Source organism: Camarhynchus parvulus, chromosome 3, assembly GCF_901933205.1.
Source record: "Camarhynchus parvulus chromosome 3, STF_HiC, whole genome shotgun sequence".
Taxonomy (NCBI): domain Eukaryota; kingdom Metazoa; phylum Chordata; class Aves; order Passeriformes; family Thraupidae; genus Camarhynchus; species Camarhynchus parvulus.
The window spans coordinates 66,981,854-67,005,819 of NC_044573.1; the positions used below are offsets into that span (position 1 = coordinate 66,981,854).

General features: G+C 37.1%; 1 protein-coding gene across 2 annotated transcripts in view; it reads left to right on the forward strand.

The window, feature by feature from the left end:
• REV3L (REV3 like, DNA directed polymerase zeta catalytic subunit) overlaps positions 1-23,966 on the forward strand; it is a 110,307-nt gene that overhangs the window by 28,642 nt on the left and 57,699 nt on the right. For both annotated transcript variants that reach the window (XM_030945171.1, XM_030945170.1), the window contains exons 2-5: positions 11,061-11,250; positions 12,615-12,689; positions 14,137-14,297; positions 18,197-18,293. In XM_030945171.1, coding sequence (XP_030801031.1) covers positions 11,061-11,250; positions 12,615-12,689; positions 14,137-14,297; positions 18,197-18,293 — 523 coding nt within the window. The remainder of the gene's footprint in view (positions 1-11,060; positions 11,251-12,614; positions 12,690-14,136; positions 14,298-18,196; positions 18,294-23,966) is intronic.

Here is a 23,966-nt window from a genome sequence, read left to right on the forward strand (position 1 = left end):
TTCCTATAATAGCAAGGCTATGTGTCATGATACCATTAATGTTCTTTTCGGTATGTTTTGGTAATATATTGCAGATTTCTGTAGGAATTTTGTGACTTAGCAGCAACCTTAAATTTCATTAAATTGATGCTTTCATCTTCAACACATTTACCTTTTATGTAGCTCAAACTTTTTCATTATTCAGTGTCTTACTGTTAATTGGCTTGCTTCTTTGTATTGTTTATCCAATTGTAGTAAATCATTGGAGGTTTAACCTGAAATATGAGCTACACCTAGCAACAAATGAGAAATATGGCTTTATAGAGCCTTGGAAATATCAGTGTAAATTTTGACACAGACTTTTGGTCCTTCTGTGACCTCAGACAAGGAACAAATTGCTTTAGATCTTCATCTAGATCAGTAGAGTCTGTCAAGTGGCATCTACTGGTCTATTTAAATTGGTTTTTCACCTTCAGAGAATCACAGAATGGTTTGGTTTGGAAGGGACCTTTAAAGGTAATTTAGTCTAACTCTCTTGCAATGAACAAGGACATCTTCAACCTTCAGTGTTGCCAAATTTAACTTGTTCCTCTCCCATCTCTTCTTTTCCTCATCTGTTGTAGGAGTTCTGGAGTCCCTGTTTATCTGTGTTCCATATAAATTCTTGGTTAAAAGAACACCAGGGTTGCAGTCACTAAAAACAGTGAAAATATGCCAGAAGTATTTTCCTTTGTGTGAAACAGTAGGATGATTTTCAATAAAGTGATAAAACACTATATTTTCTCATTTTCCCTAGCAATTAGCACAAGGTGCTCAGTGACTCTCACCAATTATTCAGTGAGTAGGCATAATCTTTTTTTTATCATCCCCAGTCACAAATTCAATCAAAATTACACATTCACTCTGAGAGGGTTTTTTTCCTTGCAATACTGTTGTATTTACATTTTTTTTAAGTTATCTGCAAGTCTGAGCTATGGTAATGATAGTAACTTGCATATGAAAAACTGAGATTGCAAAATGAAAATATTAGGTTTTAATTTTTTTAAGCTTTTGTGGGGCTTCAGTCGAAAGTTATGCTTTAAATTTCTGTAGCATTAGACTGCTTAATGATTTAATTAACCATTGAACTACTTTGCTGTTTTCTAAACCATTTTAACTGTCTCAGTGTAATAAAGGCTCCCTCTGCCTTTTTAACATATGACCTACTCAGCATCCCAGTAAAAATTCTGAGGGAGAGGTGGGAATGCTCTCTGTTCACTACAGTGATATTCATCTGCCTCAATGATGAACCTTTGTGTATGCGTTGGTGTCTGCTTCATTGGCATACATTTCTGACTGCTATGACAAATGAGATATGCATTATGCAAGTAAATCATTCACCATGTTGTTCTGACTTGCAGATTCCAGGTCTTTGCTCTGTATCGTGTGTAGCTAAGCTTTTGTGAGAGAGTCACTATCAGTTGTACAAATACACTTCAATAATATAAATTAGGAGTCCGGGGCTTAACTAGTAGCACTTTGTTCTGGCACTTACCAAGATTTCTGTCAGTAGATTGGCCCTGTTCTCCTCCAACACCAATACCTCCCACTCTGCAGTTTTTCTAAATCTCTCTTTATCTTTTTGCACCCCCTCTTCATGCAGAGTGTATTTTTTTTTTTTTAGGGTTATGTTGTGGTGGTGTTTTTTAGGGGCTTTTATTTGGTTTTTTGTTGTTTTCTGTGCTACATGGATACTAGCCATAGGGCTGCTGAGAACCTAGGGAGGGGAAATCTTTGTATTTTAATGCAGTTATTTTGCTATTGATGCACACTTTTTTAATGCTATTAGACAAAACCATCCCATTATTGCTCAAACATTATTTTTATTTAAAAACTTGTTAGTATCTCAGTCACAAAGGATACAGTCTTAAGGCTGCACCACGGGAGGTTTAGGTTGGACATTAGGAGGAAATTTCTTCACAAGGAGGAGGGTGGCTGAGCATTGCAGCAGGCTGCTTAGGGTGGTGGAGGAGTCACTGTCCTTGGAGGTGTTTAAGGAAAGACTGGATGTGGCACTCAGTGTCATGGCTTAGTTGGCATGGTGGTGTTTGGTCATAGGTTGGAGTTGATCTAGGAGGCCTTTTCCAACCTAGTTCTGTGATTCTGTGACGCTGCCTGTGTATCAGTGCTGTCATAGATTTGGGGAAAGAGAGAAAGGGTGGTGAGAGACAATTCAAATCTGAACAGAGCAGTGGAGAGATTAAGTAATCCTTCAGCACATTTTGACATTTGCTTAAAATGTGAAACTAGATTGCTAGCTGATTTTTTGAGGGAGACCCTTTGTTTTCAGTGCAGAAAGGTAGTCACTGGTTAGTTGTGCTGTGCACAGAATTTCAGCAATGCAAAATACAATAGCCAGTGAAATGACCTTGTAAAATAGGAGTATTTGGGCTGGGTGACACTACATCTGCAGCAGATACTTCTGAGTAACTTCAAAACATTTCTTAAAGAATGCAGATACTGCTATAAATACATTGCCTTGGCAAGTGAGGCATCCAGTCTACACAGTTTTTACAGCCACTCTGAAGGTTGCTGAGTATATACAAGACAACCACATGAAATGATCTGTACAAAGCAAGCAGTCTTTGGATACATACTTTCTGTAAAGTGCTCAGATGTTTAAATTTTTTTGCTGTAGCACTGGAACAGAAAAAGATTTTGTAGTTCTAATCATGTGAAGTAGAACAGTGTGTGTGCTCTCAATTGATGATGGTGACAAGCCTAAGATAAGGATACTACAAAGTCTGGGCATTCTTTGCAGAAACAAAGGCCTAGAGCAGGCAAATAGCCATGAAAGCCTTGCAGTGCTGCCAAAAGACACTGGACTTTACAGAAGATTAAAAGAGGGGGATGGGTGCCTAATTCAGGGTGAGGAAGGAAAGTAGTATGTTGAAAAAAACCCCAAAAATAGGAACTAAGATACTTAATACTATTGCAAAATGTGTAGAATAAAATAGCATGGGTTGTATTACTGAAAGAGCATTCATTTACATATTTTGTAAAACAGGAAAGAAGACGGCATAAAAATAGCACATGTAAAGAATGACAAATGCTGTGCCTGCATTTAGCATCTATTGACTTCAGTCATGCTTTAGTGGATGTTAAGGTCTTTGTTCACCTGGAAATGAGTCAGTAAAGACCCTGCTTGTTAGTACCCGCAGCTGAGGGTGTGGCAGACACCTAAGGACTGTATTTGCAGTAGAAGGCAAAAAGCTAAAATGTAGATTCTTTTAAAATACCCTAGGAAAGGTCCAAGAGGAGTTAGTTTCATTTATTTTTGGTTTCAAGGGCTTTTTTTCTTCTCTAAGACTCTTACCCTGCCATGTCTTTTGTCAAGCAAGGAGGCTATCTAATATATTGACAGGCAAAATAAAATAAAACATTACTGTCGTGTGATTTCCATATACTGTGCTCTTTGGTGTGAAGGAAAACAATTTTAAAAAATACTGAAAAATGCTGTAATCAGAATTTTTTCTAAATTGAAGTTTTAAAATTATATGAACAAAAAGGGGTTGGTAACATTTTTGTGTATGTATGTGATACAAACTTTAGAATTGCTCAGGATTTACAATGTTAGATAAATCAGGATTCAGAGCACCAGTTTTTCTCTAAGTCACTTATGGAACTGCTCCCTCTGTAACTGCGTTATAGAATTGAGTTTGGCTGAGGATGGGTTCATGGCACACCTAGTGCTGCTGTTACCAGATGAAAATTGTTTCCCTTGCTTGAAAGATCCTGTTGTGAGAATCTCTAGGAAAAACTATAATAAGGATTTGAGGTATGTGCAATCTCAACTTAAAAAGCTTCAATGGATCTCGAGCATTTTATCTTTTTGTCTGCTTGCTGGAGTTTCTCCCCCACATGGAAATGCCTTCAATGTTATCCACCTTCATGCACAACCTTTTTTGGAAGGCTCATAAACAGGCATATCTTTCACTAATATGTTTTTAAGTATGTTTGTTGTAAAGGATAATACTGTCTCCTGCATTGTTTAATTATGTATTAACACAACAAACAGACAATATTTATACCAATACATCGCTTAACATAAGCTATGGTAATAGGGCTACTTTATTTTAGTCAAGTTTGTGGTTAAATATTTTAATGTTGCATTGAAAGGTTTTGTTACTTTGGTGATTGAGGCTTTATATTGTTTTGATTAAAATAAATCTGGTAGACTGAAACTTCTATTCTGAGTAAAGGCTTAAAGCAGAGATTTGCAGCTGTAACACCCTGTGAAGTTTTCTGGTGCAGTTAGAGATCACAAGGCAGAAGATAGGAGTCTGCTAATGCTAAGACTTGCTTTACTTTGTTACCTTTACTGTCTGACATAGTTAGTATGTTTTAGAGGTTGGCGTACAGAGAATAATTTCTGTTAAATGGTGTGTGCTGAGCCAGACTTGACCAACAGCAAAATTTCCATCCAGCTGCTTGCTTGTGCACCCTACCACCCCCAGTCTGGTAACGCAAGGGGGTAAAATAGGAAAAACAGAAACAGTAAAACAATAGGTTGAGATAACAACAGGGAAGTAGCTTACCAATTACCATTGCAGGCAAAAGAAACTCTGTTTGGGAAAAAATAGCTGTTTTATTGCCAACTAAAATCGATTCAGGTAGTGAGAAAGAAATTCAAAACAGCACACCTTTCCTGCCCCTTCCCCCAGGCTCAGCTCTGTTTCTCACATCCCCTACCCTTGCCATGCAAGCTCACATGGAGAGTGGCAGGGGGGTTGCAGCCAGTACATAATGGTGTCTCTCTGCCTTCTTCCTCATCGTGTCTTTGCTCTGATGTGAGCTTTCCATGGGCTTCAGTTCCTTCAGGAATAACCTTGTGCTCCGCTGTGGCATCCTCCATGGACTGGAGGGAATGTCTACTGTTCCATGGAGATGTTCCTCCTCCACTTTCCTCTGACTGTGGTGTTCCCTTTCTTAAACATGTTCTCCCAGAAGTGTCCCCAGCTTGGCTGAGGGACTCAGCTCTGCTCTGCAGTGTGTCTGTTGCGTTTGGCCATGGCCTGCATAGGGCAGCTCTTCCCACAGCAACCTCTGCTCTGACAACCACTTGCCAAATAAACCTGGAACACAGAGTTAGTAAGATATTAAGAACATAGTTTATTTCCTGGGTCATGAGATTCTGTCCCCTGCTATTACTGTCACACACCATGTAGTCATTTCATAAGCTTACACAGAAATTTGGAGGGTGTCTGTAGTAAGGAAGTATTTCCTACTAAGTTGCTGCTTGTCCAAAAATTATAAGCCTGAAACATAAAAATAAAACCATAAAATTTTTGTTGAAATAAAAGGGTATGTGTGATAAGGAGTACCAAGTGTTTCAGATTTGCTTATGGGTAGGCTAAGAGCAGTGCTTGTATTTGTGGAGCACATCCTGTAGCTTTCATCAGCTCAAGGAGTGGGCTGAAATGACAGTTACCTGCAAGGGAGATCTTAATGCAGATACAAAACCAAAAATTTTAAGAAATACTTACAGAATTATTTAGTGCCATTTGAAGAATACATAAAGAGAAAACAAACAGTGTGATGTCATTTAGTTGTCAGCATAAACTAATGTGACTCAGGAGTGTATATACTCTTCCGTGCATCTGAACTGTGCACAAGGTGCCTGTGTTGTACCTACCAAGCAGGGTAGATGATGTACTCCTGTTATAGCTTGATGTTGCTCTCTGAAGCCTCTTCCTGGAGAGAGGGTGAGATTGCCCAAGACACAGCAACTTTTATTGCAAGAAGAAATTACTTTGAAATTGTATTCTAATAATATTCTACTTTAAAATTTTCATTTTTAGAATTGTTTTTACACAGGATTGTTAGTTTTCCAATTCTCGGTAGACGTCACTATTCACAGTTCATTTTTCAAGTGTTTTTGAATGTAAGCGGTTCAAGAGTTAGTTGAAAATACCAATTTTCTTTTTAAGATGGTAGTGTCATGTCTTTTGGTTTCTAATTATTTTGCTTTACTGTTGCTGTTAAAGGAAAGGAATCCCTTATGATTGTCTGATTTCTTTTCTGCATCCTGTAGTGATGCTTGACGTGTTCGTGTGCATTCTTCTTCTAATACTTGTCCATGCTTAGGTAGTGCTCCCACTTCACAAAACTGTACTTAAAGTACTTATAACAGATTGCAAGTGTATGAAAAGCCATTTGTCTTCTGTCTTCTGCACCTCTTTAGTAATTCCCAGCCCAAATTTCCTAAAATCTCAGGGTTTTGCCATGCTTCTAAATGCTGCAGTAATCTCTATATTACTCCCACACCATTGTTCCCCATGGCTTTGCTCTAGCTTCTTATAATGGGATCAGATTGTTCTGTAGCAGAAATATCACAGCAAAATATGACTGCATGTAGACCAGCATTGAACTGTTCTCTGAAGTCATATTTATCTAGATTTAGATTTAGTTTTTGTTTTCTAAATACTAAAGAAAACATATATGCAAAATGTTTCCAGCACTGATTTCCGTCGGTGAGGGTTCTGTAGTCAGTTCCTAAATTAACAATTACAGGATAGGAGCTACATGGCTTTGAGTATCATTTATGAAAAGTTAATTGAACTGGACCACTACTGTACAACATGTTCTCATTCATTATTGGAAATTAGAGTAGTCAGAATGGATTCACTCAAAGTAAATCATTCTTGGCCAACGTGATTGCCTTCTGTGGTCATCTACGTGCTTTGTTCAGACAGTTCTCCCATGAAACTGTAAGGCTTTTGGAGGAAATAAATGGAGACAGTATCTACAGAAGCTCTCCCCTTGATGGAATATGAACCAGCAGGTAGTCATGTGTGTGTGGAATTCCATTTGGAACAGATAGACTTCTGTTTTCTCTTGGAATACATACATAGCTGTTCATGTGCTCCTTTTCTGTCTGGTTTGCAAACTTTATTCCTGAACTGGACAATTAAATAAGTTCCCTTATTAATAATGGTCACATTTTTCTTTTGTACTGGAATTTGTCCAATTTGATCTTGGTGGAAGAAAGTTTCTAGAAGTTTAAATCAAAGTCAGTGTTTACAAATGATGAAAAAGCACTTTTCTGAGGACACTTGAATAATAATTCTCAGATTCTCTAACTTGTTGTACTGTGAAATTAGGTGTTCATAAGCTTGGGTGAGGGACTGGACAAGATGACTTTGAGAGGTCCCTTCCAGCTTCACCCATTCTGTCTAAATTGCATCTCAGTTTTATCCCTACCAGATCATTCTTCATGGCTGAGCATTTTGGTGGTCAGAAGACATCAGTTCCTGTATCTTTGCATTGCATTATCATTCTGGTTTCAGTTCTCTTCTGATAATACTGACATTTTCTATCTTAGGGTTGCTACAGATTTTTCTTGTAATAGCAAAAATTACAGAGTAACTGAAGGATTATGCTCGGTATGTGCTCTTAATAGTAATGTATGTGGCAACCATCTTCCAGAAAAAATACCAGATTGACTTTCTTCATTTACCACTTCATTCAGTGCCTTTCAAAGACTCATGATTAAGCCTCAGCTTTACTTGTAGGTGCTTTAATTAACAGTCTCCTGGAGTCGTACTGAGATGCTTGATCTGCAGGTAATTCAGCCAGTGCAGACCCCATTCTTCCAGGCCCATGAAGAGGCCACAGAATGAAAACTTTTCAGTTGCCTGTCCTATCAGTGGCCAATTTTGTATCCAGAAATTCTGCAGAGAGTGGTCATGCAGAATCTGCTTTTGAGCACCACTTCCACTGATTCTACAGATGTGAAGAAACTGATGAACAGATATAAAAATAATATCATCTGGTCACTGTAAGTGGGTGCTGTAGCAGTCAGTGTTATTCTAGTGGTACAAATTTGTTTCTCTGTATCTCCAAAAAGAAACGGGAGCATAAGATTAACATATTTAAACCATAAAACTCATTAACCTTTTCCCAAGACAAGTTTTTAATTCATGTAAATTGGCAGGTCTGTGTAGCCTGAAATCCTCAGTGAGTAGATCTTTTTTCTCCTTGTGACTCTATTGGAAAGAATCCACTAGAATTTTTAATGAGTCAGTGCAAACCATGGTTGCTATTACTGGAGACTGGGCTTGAAACTCAATACCATTATATTTGGTGCACTTTGATGATTTTACCTAAATGATGGAAATGCATGGCTGTTCTTAACAGGGTCAGACTTCTAATAATGTCGATTTGAAGTAAAAATAGCAGTATAACCAAATATCACAATTAACAAATCTGTACTATTGAGGATCAAAATAAGTAGCTGTGTAAACCCATGTAGCTTGACAGCTGTTAGCCTAATAGGAGTCTTAGCTCTCAGCAGTAACTTGTTTGCTTTCTTGGCAGAATCAAAAATGAAAAGCAGCTCATGGTGTGTGTTCTATAAGATTTCCTTGGAGTTAAGTGGTAATTTGACTCCGCTCAATCGAAAGCCATAGTGTTTTTCATGGGGTTTTTTGCGCATAAAGGGGAGTACAGGGGAAGGGAACAGAAGGAAATAGAAGAAAACTTTCTTTGTACGTGTTCTCTTTTTAATTCAACAATAAAAGTACATTTTCAGTTCAGCAAGAATTGTTAAATAGCTGCTTAACTTGAAAGGAACCTGAATTTAAGTGCAGTAAGTTTAGACTGTGTCACTGTTCTATTTATTCTGATGCTTTGCAATTTTGTCATGAATTATGACATAAAAAACGGAAGGATCATAAATTAACTCCAACTCAGAATACTTGGACAACCATTAAACCTAAGATATTTTTTAAATATGAAAAAATTCATGCTTTTGAAAGGAGTCCATAGCTAGTAGTGCAAATAAAAAGTATAAGTGCAGAACTGATTCTGACTGATGAGAAGCAAACACCTGAATTTATAAAATTCATGGGGGGATAGACATGTATTTTTGCATATATGGAAATTCAGTCTGTATTCCAATATCAAATTTAGCTTGGGGTGAGTTGGTTTGTTCACTTGTTTTTTTAAGGTGCAGTGAGCATTCAGACAAATTACTTTATGAACTAGTTTGAATTTTCCCCTGAACATGATCCTGGGATACATTTAAAAAACAACAACAACCCATCCTTTCCAGCTTAGCAACAAGAATAATAAAAAAACCCAAACTCAAATCCTTCCCAAAACCAACTAACCAAACTTGAATAGAGAACCTGTAGGACTTTAAAGAACTATTAATTTTCTGATAATTATATTTGGAGGGGGATTCCTTTATTTAAAAATCAGTCCTAAGTACAGCCATCAGTATACGCTCAGATTTGTTGGTGACTTGGTATAGAAAATAAATGGTTTGCTACCACTGCACAAATCAGTCCTCTCAGTTCACATGCTACTAATACATGATTTTTTCCACCTTAGAGGTGAAGTTTTCTGCCGTATAAAGCTCTTACTGTCCTTTATTTTTTGCTTTTTAAAAAACCCTCAAACCCAGAGTTCTTAGTTTCTTTAGTCTCCCCTTTCTCTTAATGAGTTATTTTTTGACAAACCTGGTACATAAATAAGAATTTTATTCTCCTGAAATGTTTTAAAGACATGGGCATAATTCATAAATGATGATGTCAACATTATGAATGCATATATATATTGTATTTCAACATGGATGAGGAGACTTGATGGAGTTGACTTGCAAGAAGAATAAAATTCAGCTTAGAAAATGGACTTGTAGTACCATTTTTTGGATCAATTACTTCTAAACATAATTGAAGAACAATGCATCTGACCTCAGTTTTAAATAAGAGGCAAAAAAGAGCTATGCTGTTAGTGGGATTTTTGGGCATGCTTTTCACAGGTGTAAAAGATTGCAGGCAGTCCTCAGTCTGAAGGTTATTGCTGTGCTTTAATGGACGTAAGCTGTCTTCACTGGGTGGCCACTGGGATGTGATCGAGTATAAATACTTCAGACAAGCTCCACCAGCTGAGAAATAACCTCAGTTTGAAAGAGTGGACTTTTGGAAGTCTTTTCACTGGTCTTGTGGACCAGTGAAGTTGTGTTCCCTTTTTGTATCATTCATCTCCTGGGTGATGAAAGCACAGCCAGTTTTGCTGTCCTCATGCAGGGAGTTCATCCAAACAAAATGCAAAGGGATATGTGCTGCCTATCATTGTGGTGGTGGTTGTTAATCAGCAACACATGCTTACAGTATTTTCCTGTGAAAAGTTTTCATTGGCTACTGAGCAGTCATGAATGATTTTGGGGACTGAAAAGGTGGCAAATGGATGCCACCAAATGCGTGCTTTGTTGCATTGTGGTGAGAAAAGAACAGATAACACGCACTGTAGTTGAGACTAGTCCCCCCCAAAAATGTGGTGGGTTTGGGAGGCCCCAGTCTGTATTACTGTACTGCCTTGTGTGAGTGAGAAGCTCAGACTGTGGTCTAGCACAAAGCGTTTCATGGTGTGTCCTTTCACTCTGTTCTTGCTGCAGACTCACAGAAGCTAATGCTGAGAAGTAAGTGTGTTGTTAGGAGTCTAGAGATTTGCAGATACAGTAGAAATCTCTGAGGGATCTACAGATTTTAAGATTTGAAAGTTGCCTGGTTTTTTTTCCCCACATCCCAACTTACACCATAATAACTAGAATACTGAATGGCCTCATAGGTGCTCTGGATGTTCTTTTCAATTTCTGAGAGATTGTGTGATTGATACTGAGAACTTTTCACAAAGGCTGAGAAACTGTTACGCATCCAACATTTATTCAGTATGCAAAGTTATTCTTAGAGAGGTGTTGTGTTATTTCTGTAAAGAAAATAATTAGTAGTGAATTCTGTTGTTACACAGGTGTATTCATGGGTATGTCAGGTAACCACATCTGTTTTGTTTTGGTTTTGTCAATGAATCAAGTATGAGAACTGCTCTACATTAGTACCTTTTGCTTGAAACACACCTGCGCTTGTGTCATAAATTTAACCTTCAGGTTCCTGAGGAACCTGAAAGTAATATGAAAATATTTATAACAACTGCTCGAAGCAACAACTAGTAGAAGCATAGCAACTACTAGTAGTAGCAACTACTTAGAAGAAGAAAAAGTAGTCATTACAAAATAAATGTTTGCCTTTTATTTTTAGGTCAGAAGACTTGTCTCCACTTACATGGTATCTTCCCTTACCTCTATGTACCGTACGATGGTTTTGGACAGCATCCAGAGTGCTACCTTCGTCAAGTGGCATTCAGCATTGACAGGGCACTCAATGTGGCTTTAGGAAATCCATCTTCTACTGTTCAGCATGTTTTCAAAGTATCATTAGTGTCTGGAATGTAAGTATGACCTGTCAGGAGTTTCGGTTGTTTGTTTTGAATAGCTTTTTGCAGTTGTACTATTTGGACTTGGGTGATTGCAGTGCTAATCTTTTTTCATTTTCCACCCCTGTATGTCTTCATACAGGGCTGTACAACTTCTTAATTACTCTTCTCACTTGCTTTGACCTTAACATAGTTAACAGGTTTTCCCAAAAAACCTTCTTGACACAACCATTTTTTCCTAAATTGTATCCTAGTGTCCATAATTTTGCAAAATCTGTTCTTCTTAGCTTTTTCTGTCTCTGCTGTTAGAGCAGTACTTTCCATGCAGCATTTTCTACCTCTCTGGGTTATTGTGTGTTCCCTGAGACCCGGCATGTCTTGCAGGAGCCTGAATCTAGGTGCTCTTTTTTTTTCTTTTTTTTTTTTGTTCATGTAAAATTGCCCCATGAGACACTCAAGTCGTTTTTATCTGTCTGATGCTTACAGCAGCACAGGCCAGGAAGTGGAGGCTCCTAAACATTCATTTACTAATCTGTTAAGATGACCACTGTGTTTTATTTGGTGTAGCTGTCTATATTGAGTGTTAGCATTTTAAGGATTCTTTTAGTTAATTTTTATTTAATTTGCATAACCAAGGGTTGAAAAATAAATCATAATGAGTAATAGGAAAATATCCTGGAAAAGCACAGGCAATCGAGATACTACATGCATTCAGTTTTTCATCTTCAAAACAATGTAAATGCTCATTTTCAGTGTGGTGCAACACTATGTTTTATTTGCTTTTTTCATGCATTTCTGAAATACATTATTTCTAATTATTTGAATATAGGAAGATAGATAGTTCCCAGACAGTTTTCGTGGCTTCTAGATATTGTGAGTAAAGTGGCTGCAATAACTTGTTTTTATTTTCAGTCAGAACTTTCTGATGAAAGTAAGAGTAACAAAGAAGGTCACCTACCAAATTTCTTGATGTTCTTTTGGTGAGAACAACATCATATATAAATTGTAGTATAGCTGTTCATCTCAATAGTGAAAGCTGGGCAGAGTAAACTGTTGATGACAGTCTTTACTTGAATAAGTGAGAAAAGAGCAGGTAGAAATTAGGAGAACCTGCCTCTTTTTCACCTTTCTTGCCTTAGAATTTCAGAACAGTTGTTACTGAAGGTTAGCGGCTCGTTGCCTCAAAGCAGCAGAAGAGTGTTTCAGGTGTTTTGTTTGTTTGCATAAGAGGCTAATGGGAAAGACCTAAGTTAAACACATCTTCATCTTTACCTGGCTAGATTAGACATGCTTATTTAGTACTCCTTATAGTAAAATGTCATTGAATAAATGCCACAGCATAACTGTCTAGCTTTCTGCTTTTATTCCTTTCTCTTCAGGCCTTTTTATGGTTACCATGAAAAGGAGAGACAGTTTATGAAGATTTATCTTTACAATCCTGCAATGGTAAAAAGGTAAGGATTTGGAAGTACAAAGTTCTGTCTGGTTTCCTTGTATCTTGAATTAAAAAGTCAGGTTTGAAACAAGATTCACCAGTAACTTAACAAAATCTCCAAAGTTATTGTGTCATGGTTTTCAAAACACTTTAAAATTTGTCAATTTTAAACACACCAATAATCTTTTAAAGCAGTAGAATGTTAGGAGAGCAATACCAAAACATCCTTGCCTTTAGTTGTTTCGTGTTTACTGTAATTTGTGAACACTTAAAAAAATTTGCATCAGCTTACTTTTCCTGTAACTCTTAAGGAAAATCGTGTAGCTGTCTCATATGGCTTCATTTCATCTGTTATGAAGTACATTTTGGTAGGTTTTAGTTCCAGTAAAAATTACTAAATTTAAGATTTACTTGGAAAACTGAATAGCTTTTGTTATTCGACAGTTTCTCTATTTCTCAATAGAGTTATATTCTGTTATATGAAAGTGCTGTTGATTTCAATCTTACTGTCAAAGTAGCTGCAGTAAATTCAGGAGTAAATAAGGAGGAATTATTTTCCAAGCATAAACTAAAATCTCTTGAGTGTGTGCTATTACATACTGTAACTTTTTTTTGAAAGGTCCAATACATGATCATAAGACACGATTGTCTGGTTTTTCTTCTAGGCAAGTGAAATTTTGCATTATTTAAAATTTCTGTATTAATGGATGACAGGAAAGTTGTTTCAAAATTTGAAGCTCCGCATGTTTGAATTGCTCCTATCCAAATAAGGACTGACACTTCACTTAAGTTATTCCTTTCTTTTTTCAGTATAAAACTTTATTTTTAATCCCAGTTTGTTGCATTTAGAAATGCTTAGTGCTTTTCTTTGTTGTATAGTTATATACTGTTATTTGAGATAAACTTACTGTACCAGTTTATAGTTATCCAAATACTTGAAATTATTTTTTAATGTGCAGCTGTTTAAAAGAGAGGATTTGTCCTTCTGCAGAGTTTTAAAATACTGCTTCTGAGAATACAGTATGTAGCTTGAAAACCATGAAGGACATTATATGTATCATATATATCATATATATGTCAATGAGAACTAGAGAGACTTTCAAACTTTCTACTGCTGGGTGGGCATGCAGCTGCCACAGTTGTTTTGCTGAAAGATTTCCATGGCATATAATGGTTTTTGGATCATTTGCAGGAATAGAATATTGTAGGATTTTTTTTTCAGAGAGTTTCATGGTTTTTTAGCTGAAAGATTCAAATGTCCTTTGCAACTAGCACACAAATATTCTATCATTATTAGCAGAGATCATTTTTGTTCAAATGTTATTGTGAAAACACAGTTCTTAAGTTAAAAATACAACTCAGGCAAAAATTAAAATGTCAGTAAATATTCTGTATTTTGATAAAGTCAAATATCAATATTGTTGTACTGAAATAATTTTTTATTTATGTCCTAATTTGTCTTTTAGAGTTTGTGAGCTTCTGCAAGGTGGAGCCATAATGAACAAATCTTACCAGCCTCATGAAGCCCATATTCCCTACCTCCTCCAACTCTTTATAGACTACAATTTATATGGAATGAATTTAATAAACCTGGCTGCTGTGAAATTCAGAAAAGCAAGGAGAAAAGGTAAGGTGTTTATTTCTTAAGACCAAATAATTGTTTTGAAGGCTAAAAACTACCATTTAGTACAAGATGTCACTCGCTGTCAAGCTTTTGCTTTATTTTGGCTGAATGAGTATCACGTTGTTTCCCTGAAGTTTGCTTTCTGTGTCAAAACAAAGTCCATATGTAGCTTTTTTGCTTTTTATGTTCTGTCAGCAGTGCAGCTGTGACCATTTCACAAGATGACCACTCCTCTTTTCTAGAAGATGAAAAATTGTTTATGTTTAGTTGAAGAACTGACATGAAAGATAGCACAATAATACTGTTGTTTAATTTTTTTATGGTTTTGATTCTAACATCAATTCAAATTCTTTTTTTTTGTTGCAGTAGTGTCTTTACAAAATTATGGCTAATGATTTTGCTCTGATGACAGTCAATGTTCTTAATTAAAATACTTGTGTTTGTGCTGAAGTCATTTACTGTAAGGTAAAATTTTAATTATTTGTGTGTGAGGAAAGGAAGTGTTTTAAGAAATTAATTTGGCATTTCAGACGTACCACTAACATAAAAATTAAGTTTGGTGAAAACATCCCTAATTCTTCTAAATTCTTCATCATAAGGGAGAGATAACAGTAGAAAAAGTATGCCTTTGGTACGTAACGTTTAGTAAAATAAGTATTGTTTACTTAAATAATAATTGTTCCTACAGCTAAAGCAAAAGTTGAAAGGAATGGTGAAATATCTTTATGTCAAAAGGTAGAGCAATAATCGTGCTGAATTTCCTCCTTATATTTATGCATGTATATTCAGATGGCAATGGATTAGCCCATGGAGTTTTATAATTCTTGTTTAAAGCAAAGCACTCTTTTCGTACCCAGCAATAGGCCGCACTTTTTGCTGGTGTCAGAACTGTAGGAAGGCAAAAGCTCTGCCATGGACAGAGCTTTGTCACGGTTTTTAGTCCTGAGGAAATACAGTCAGGTACCTTTAGTCCTCCAAATATTCAAATCAGCCTTCTGGAAACCTGCAATGTGATTGTATCAAATAGTTGCTTCCATTCTTTTTCCATAGCTCTTTTTTTCCCCTCTTTCAGATGAGAGATGAAAAATATATGTTTATATTTTCCTTCATTATTTATTTAAGGATGAGAGACCTAAATCTTGAATGGGAACAAGGGGGTGGAAGAGGAGCATTGGCTGAGACCAGTGGACTTTGACTATTCTTATGGGGGAAGAATCCAATAAAATAAAAGGAAAAAAATGCCACTACCTTGTCTGGCTGAATCAGATACTGGCTGCAGTGCTCCTAGGAAGATTCATTCTGCTTTGCATGGCTCCACATCACACATGCATCAGTAGCCTGCCTCAGTCTGTTGCAGTCCCCAGGCACAGGATCACTGTCTATTGCTCCTGGCACAGCAGCCAAGCGACAAATGGTTTGTCCCTGGTGCAGCCTTACAGAGGCACTGCTGTCAGGAGCCTGTCCTTGTACAGCAGCCCTCTGTGAGCTCAGGCTGTTGGAGTGGTGCGGAAGCACAGCCTCTGCTTACACCTGACACACTTTACCTGCCTGTTCCTCAGCCTCTGTGTTGTGGGAGTTCCTCTCAGTCAGGTACAGCTGTGTCACATAGGCCAGACCAAACATTGTTCTTTAGACAGCAGTAAAAGCCTTTGCCAAAAGATGTACAGCAAACACTTCCCTTACTTCCCTTGCAGATGATATGAAAATGAGTCTGGCAGTTAACACGTTTGTCAGTGTAAGCAAGCAGCCTCAGGAGCCTGTTCATAGTGGTATTTCTCTCACTGAGATAAGTCGGTCTTTCTGAAGGCTGAGAGAGCTCAGCATGCAGATTTCTTGTAGCAGGAATATTCTGCCTTCACCAGCTTGTATCCAGAAGGTGCAGTAGTTCATTTCTTCAGGGCCTTGTCTTTATGGGCTGCCTATTAATTCATGCACCACATACCACTGTAACTGTTGCGAAACTTATTTTCAGCAGCTGAATCTGCTTCTGTAATATGACTCTGAAAGACCTTGATGTGTCATTGCTACTGTCTTTAAAGATCTTTGTATCAAGAGAAGGGAAATATTGTGTCCTTAAATTCCCGTCCCTATGATTAACTTTACTGAAGAAACAAACTAATACAGGAATTTGAGCCTCAATTTTTAGAAATATATGAAAACAGCAATGGTAGGGAAGAAGAAATGGAATAATGCACTGAAACTGCTGTGGTGTGGTATTTAAAATGCATATAATTTAAAAAAATAATAGTGTATATTTTACCAGCTGGCCTATAACCTTGCATAACTGTTGTGAGATGTATTTTCCTTTAAAATATATGACTATTCAGTCCCATTTCATCAACTTAAATTAATCAAGCTGCAGATGAAAAATAACAAGAATTGTTTCCATGCATAGTCAGCTTATATTTTAATATGGAGAATTAGCTGATGTGCCATACATAAAAACATGGCTGTGTTTCTTCCTGGACTAGCTGCCCAGGACAAGTCATCACTTTTAAACAGCATAGACAGTAAGGTGTGCTAGGTTTGAGCTGGATCTGTGCAAATGGGATCAGATATTTTGTGTTGTCTTTCCAGAATCACCTGCTTAGGCATCAAAGTGCATAGACCGTAACAGCACAGGTGTGGCTGAAACGTGAGCTGGCTCTGCATGAGCACAGGAGTGTCCTTTCACCCCACTTGAACGCCACATCTTTATGCCATGCCTGTACACTGAGGAGTCTGAAGTAGGGGCAGGGCTTGCAGGAACCTAGTCTGAGTGCAGTAAGCTTGGTCTGGAACATACGGAATTAAGCCTGCTTGCTTCTGTTTGTAGATTCTAAGGTTCCTTTGGCATAATGCCTGCCAATTGCTTCTGTAGTAACTTAGGACTTTTTGCTATATGAGGACAAACCTAATATTCCAGGTAGTGGAATTCACATGGACAAGACTATTATAAAATTTTTAGAACAAAAGTACATGTTCTAATAAATATTTAATTACTGAAGACCTCTGACAATTGAGTTAATTGGTGTAACTTTAACAAATGCAGGAGTGTTTGCTATGGCTGAAAGGTAAATTTAATACCAGAAAACTGCTAGTGCGTGACACCAACATAGCTGAGAAAATTCAAGGTTCAAGCTGGTCTTTCAGGTAGAAGTGGGAGACTGAGTAATTTTCAAAGTCTTCTCCCATTCTACCTCCCTCCAACTCCATTCCTGGAGTCTGGGACTTCTTCTTTCTTGTGCCATATCCTGTGTATATTGTCTTTCCTTTCTCTGAAAAATGAGGGCTCAGGTGGAGACCTCAAGGGAGGTGGGAATTCTTCAGAGAGGACTTCACCAGCATGACTTTGGAGCACGCTCCCTTACATGGAGACCTCTGAGCAAGCTTAGTGTTTTCTTTATTTGTAGGTCAGACAATGTCTGCCTTCATTGCAGGTTTCCACTTACTGCTACTACCATTGTATCTGGACTGTATTGTATATTCCCTTCCAGTTCACAAATAAGAAAAAGTGTGTAGTTTTCTTTGGCTTCTCATTTCCATTGGGATTTGAACTGTGGACTCAGGAAATTCTGAAGTTTACATCGGACTGTATGATTTATTTTGAAATTTTCACAAATAGAAGATTAAATTTAGGCTAAGATATTACTGGAATGCAACAAATGTAGTTCAGATAATGTCAATGTGTTGAAAGTATATATATATATTTTTTTTATATAAACGTGTCTATGTGTTAGAAAGAAAATTAGGTCATTTATATGATAGCATAGTTAATGGGTGAAAATGATATCATGCAGTGCTATTAATTCTTTAGGAGCAGGTGGACTGGTAATATTAAATAATAAATGCAATTATATAATGACATTTGTAAAAATATTGCCACATAAATTAATTAATTTCTCATTCTACATTTTCTGTAGGTGACACATCAGGTGTAAGTAAACATCATAGAATTCATTTGCCAGAAAATTCAAGCAACGTATCTTTCACTGAATGGGAAGAAGATGAAATACCAAGGTCAGCATCCCAGGTTTTTCTGTTGTATGCTGTATGTTCCTCTATGCATTAACTTGCATGTAATAGAGTTCCAGTCTCACATTTAAAGGATCCTTATGTGTTTTGCATATTTTTTTTAAAAAAGTGATTATGTGACACAAATTACCATTATTTAGTTTCTCTGTATAGTCTTGGTCACCTGATGCTTTGTGGTTTATGGTTATAAAAATCCAGCTAGGAAATAATGGGCAAAATTCTACTTTCTGTGTTTTGGAATGATGACTCTGATGAAGAGTTAAGCAAGTTTAATAGTTATAGAGAATATTTACACATCAGTTCACAGATTGTGGTTTTGTAATCATCCTTAACTAATGTGACCTCACTGTGAGGCCACATCTCAAATCTCAGTTTGGTTTTGGGCCCCTCACTACAGAAGGACATTGAGGGACTGGAGTGAGTCCAGAGAAGGGCAATGAAGCTGGTGAAGGGTCTGGAGCACAAGTCCTGGGAGGAGCAGCTGAGGGAGCTGGGAGTGTTTAGCCTGGAGAAAAGGAGGCTCAGGACTGACTTTATTGCTCTCTATGACTCCCTGAAAGGAGGTTTCAGCCAGGTGAGGGTCAATCTTTTCTCCCAGGTAACAAGTGGGAGGACAAAATAAAATGGCCTGATGAAAGGGGAGTAATAAATAATAACAATAATAAACAATAAATAAAATTATTTATAGTAATTCACAATAATTAAAATAATAAACAATAGAAGTGCCAGAGGAGGTATAGATTGAATATTAATTATGTCACTGAAAGGCTGGTCAGGTATTGGAATAGACTGCCCAGGAAGTGGTGGAATCTCCTGGAAACTGTTCAAAAAAAATGTGGATATGGTGCGTGGGGGACATGGTTTAGCACTGTTAGATTAGTAATTGGGCTTGATGATCTTAGAGGACTTCTCCAACCTCAATGACTCTATGATTCTATGAATAGTGTGTTACCAGAGAATTTCAGTTTGCCCATTTCAAATGGCAACTACATAAGAAACCAGCTTAGAATTTTCATCTCTGTCTCCCATGCTTTTCATTTTTCTTAGGCATTTCCTACTCTACAGTTTGTAATCTGTAATCATTTTACTTCTATAAGAAAATGAAATATTTTTGGAATTTTGGGGATTTTGTGGCCAGAGTTGGAGAGAGGAGAGAAACTCACAGTATCGGAAGCTACTGATTTATACAGTTTATATACAGCAAGTTTATTCTTTAAGCTATTTGCTAATGATTGGCATGCCCTTCTGTCATCTCGTAATCTTCTCAGTCTTTGGGTGGATCCTGTCATTCTTCTCTGAAGAGCTTGTTGGGCTCAATATGCCACACTTCCTGCTAGTGTTAGCTACTGGGAGTTTTTGCCTCCCCAGTAGAAAATGTGTGCATTAGACCATACTTTAGGTTTTTCTAGCATGCAAAAACATGAGCTTGTGTTGATTACATCTGGTTTTCTGATTTTTTTACTACTTCAAGGGGATTTTGCAACAACATTCATCTGACAACAACTGGTCACTTTATGTGCAGTTGTTCTTGGGCTGTTTCTTCTTTTTGACTGCATATTTCATTCACAGTCCACTTCAATTTTTTTTTTTTTTTGCTTGGGTCTGCAAGCCAACTTACGTAAACATTAAAGGTTGGATCATAAGTTAGACCAGGATTATCTGATGTTACTTTACATAGATCTGGGGAAGGCTGATAAACAGAAAGCAAAGTAGTACTTCCTGGCTGTCAACACCAGAGAGGGATGAGCTCAGCAGAGCAGGAGCCAAGGATGGCTCCTCATGGCTGTAACCACAAGTCTTCTTTCCTCCTCCTTCCACACTTCCATGTGTACAGCCATGGGTGCTGCACCTCACTCATGCCAGTCCTTCTCCAGCACTCACACGTGTTCCAGAAGTGGGACATTAACAATAATGGGGAAAATCCCAAGACTGTCCATTTCCCTGGTATTCATTTGCTGTATTTCTACCAGCAGGAATTTATTTCTTGAATGTAAAGCCTGAATACTACCTAATATACCACACAAATTCTCTGTACACCGTGTGCAGTGATAATGGTAGTTCCCGATGCATTTTACAGTTTCATTTATCATGCCAATTTGGCTTGTGAACATTTTAGGATTTATTAGTACAAGATGTTTCTCTTCTCATCCTGTTTCTATTATTCTACTTTTCAGTTATCCTGCTTTTGTTTTCTGATACTATGATCTGGTTATGTATCCAGCATGTCTACTGGCTTGCCTTATCAGGATATTTCATTACTACACTGCTGTATTAATGAGATGTGAAGTAAGCTCAGTCACAGAAACTGGTCTATACTCAGTTCTACACATTTTGTATCAATGCTCTGTCCATTTTATATAACCAAGAGGAATTTCACATTTAGTTAGCTCTTAAAATGCTTTAATAAATTAGGAACTCATTTATGATTCCTGCTACTGAAACTGTTTACATTTGATACTGTGTTAAACGTTCTTTTGTCTAGAAAATTATTTTTGTTATTAAGGGTGTTCTAGCATGACTGTCTTCCCCATGCTGTAGGTCATGCATGCCATAGCAAAGCAACAAATCTAAACTTTTCCAGTCTTGATTTTATTCAGTTCTATATCTACACAAAATTATTTGCCTGTTAAAATTTCTCCTGGATTATTTATGGGAGTCATCAAGTTAAAACAGTGTTCTTTCTTGTAATCAAACCCATCCTGCAGTGCCACTTTCATATTGCCTTCCTGCTTCATTTCCTTTCGAATTCTGAAAATTTGCTTCTAGGTTGGCTTAATGGATCTATAATTGTCATGATCAGCTTTACTGAGGGTAAATCTGACCCAGATAGTATGAGATACCTATCCAAGGAAACCCCTTTAATTGTTTCCTGAAATGATTGTGACTCAGCTGTTTCTATTTTTGCAGGCTACAGCATTACTAGCATTACTCAACAGCTGTAAAGCTACCTTTCTTCCTTTATTTCTTTTTTCTTAACAAAATATGTTCTGTATTCCCAACATACTTACTTGCATATCAACAGCTGTATTCATTTTTAGTTTCATATGCAATATCTGCACAGTCCCCTCTTTATTATCCAGTCCTCTTCAAGTTCCATCCACTTCAAGTTGAGACATGTAACCCTTTTGTGAATTGTTTAGCAAAATCATTTTACTTACTGTAAGTTTACCACTTGACTGCTATTTTCAGTAATATTTGGAGTTTCTTCTAAATGTCACTGAACTTCTAAATTTCTTTCCCTGTCCTTTATATCAGATATGAAGATCACATAAGTCTTTCCCTACCTTTCAGCTGTATGCTCAAGTTATTACTTGTTCTGTCAAGAAAAAGCAAGAAGGGAAAAGACAGTCAAATGTTGTTTGAGACCACAAAATTTCTAGGCCTGTCTTGTATTTTTAGTGACTGGGATGTCTGTTTGGACTCATTATCCTTTGTGTACATTAAGAATACATTTTAGGGATAGTCCAACATGTATCTGCCAAGTCCTTGCTGTAAGTGGCAGTTAGCAAGTTCTCTTGTTTAAGCAAGGAGGGTCAGTGATTGGGCATTTGTTGACTTTGGAACACAGTATATCACTTGGCTGAAATACAATTCTGGATACCTGGAAGGTAATATGCAAAATATAAAAGTCACATGTGTAACATCAGCAACATTTTGCTGAGTAAATGCTAGTGATGGTGCCTTATTTCAAAAAACATTTGAGAACTATGTCAAATTTTCTTGGTGACTGAACTTCCTCTTTCATGCTAGAAAGCACCTTGCTACTCAGCCACTTACCAAGAACAGCACTCAACCCAGCCATGTCCTGTCTTGCTCCTGGCAAATCTCCAAATTATTGATTCGCTGCTATGATAAGTGCACTGTATTAAGTCAGAGACATTTTTTTAAAATGTAATTCTAGAATGATTCTGTTATCAAGTAGACAAATGTTCAAAATTTCTAGTGCCTGCGAATCCCTGTAAGGCTTTTAGGTATAATACTTGCCAGTGTTATTGCACTGAAACCTATAAAGCCTTCCCTAAAATGGGCAGCAGTCACCTGAACCTGGTACTGCTATCCAACAGTTTTTGACATCAGGAGTTCTGGATATGAGACACATTTTGTTATCCCATTCAGGCAACTGATAATAAATGATGAAACACTTCTATGAGTTCCATTGAGAAAACTTTCTGGTAAACATCAGACTTAGAGTATCTGCCAGTCAAGTCTACCACTTGGACATAATGTGTTAAAAGCAGAATGATTGGTAGAATGCTTTTGAGAAACACTTTCTTTTTTTAAATCTTAGATTTGCTATTAGACACTAGTTTATATGGAAGTGGAGAGATCTGACAAATAACACTTCTGCACAGTCTAGCAGATATGTAATGTTGCAGATTTTTGCTAAGCTTGTGACTGTCATAATTGCTTTTCTCGCTTGTCAGCCTGTGCATGTTTTTATTTAGCTGTTTGATTTTTAATATAATATGCACATTATATAAGTCACTTGAACATCCTGAAAACAAGGACTTGTTTTCTGCCATGAGCAGAGCATGGAAAATTATTACGTGAAATTTTAGAGTCCTTATCAGCACAGTTCAGTAACACCTTCCAGATACTCCATGAAGTTAGTTTTTGTCTCTTGTTCTCAGTTTAACATTACAAATACCTCGGATGGGGTCATTACAGAACTTGTTTCCTTAGGCTGTCATTAACATTGGGGAATTAAGATACTGACCTTGTTGATTATTCTTAAAGGTTTTTAAGGGCTTTGATCTTTGCATGTAGTGAGCACATTTTTTAAAAAGTGTTGACTGTAGCCTTAATTCATTGTCTCAACATCTGAGAAACCAAACCTTGGTAATTTCTTTGAGCACAAGTTTCACCCTGAACTATAGTTTTTGTGTCAGTGGATAGAGTTACATTCTTCATTTGGATATTACATTCTTCAAAAATAAGGACCATTTTCCCTGTTCTCCAAATAATGTATTTGGAGCTTTTTATACAAAAGTAAAATGGATTTGTATTGCAGTTTTTCACCTAGTGTGTAGGTGTAAAAGGCAATTTAAAATTAATTAGTGTGGGTATCCCAAGTAGCCTAGCCATGGCAACTCATTGTTGTGCAACCCTGATTTATCTTGCTTCTTCACAGAGTAAATTTCTGTTCTCCTGCAGCTGGGTTCCTTCTACACTACCTCACTCAAGCCTGTCTTTCATATACCTGTATTGCAAGTTCTTTCTTGGTGAACAGGTATCTTTACATGCCTTCTTAAAAAATGAAACATAGATGCTGTGAAAAGCTTTGCTTGGGACTTGCTAATTCATCTCTTCCAACCTTGTTCTAATACAGATATTCTCAAATCATGATTTTGGCATTACCTAAACTGCTACTTTTCTTTGCAAAACTGATGTGTGGGATGTGAGGCAGGTGATTAGTCTGTTGTATAAAGAAATTTGTATTGAACAGGCCACTTCTGAATATATTCCAAGGCATTACGACTGCTAATGACATGAAATAGTTCATATTTTCAATCAACTACCACTGTGAGGAGACTAGACATGTTCTGACTTCTTTGTGCTGTCTTCTCACCTGCTAAAACAGCACTGTAGGTGCTGAGGAAACGTGTGTTGTTCAGGGAGAATGGGAAATATTGTTACCTTGTGTATTTTCCCAATATG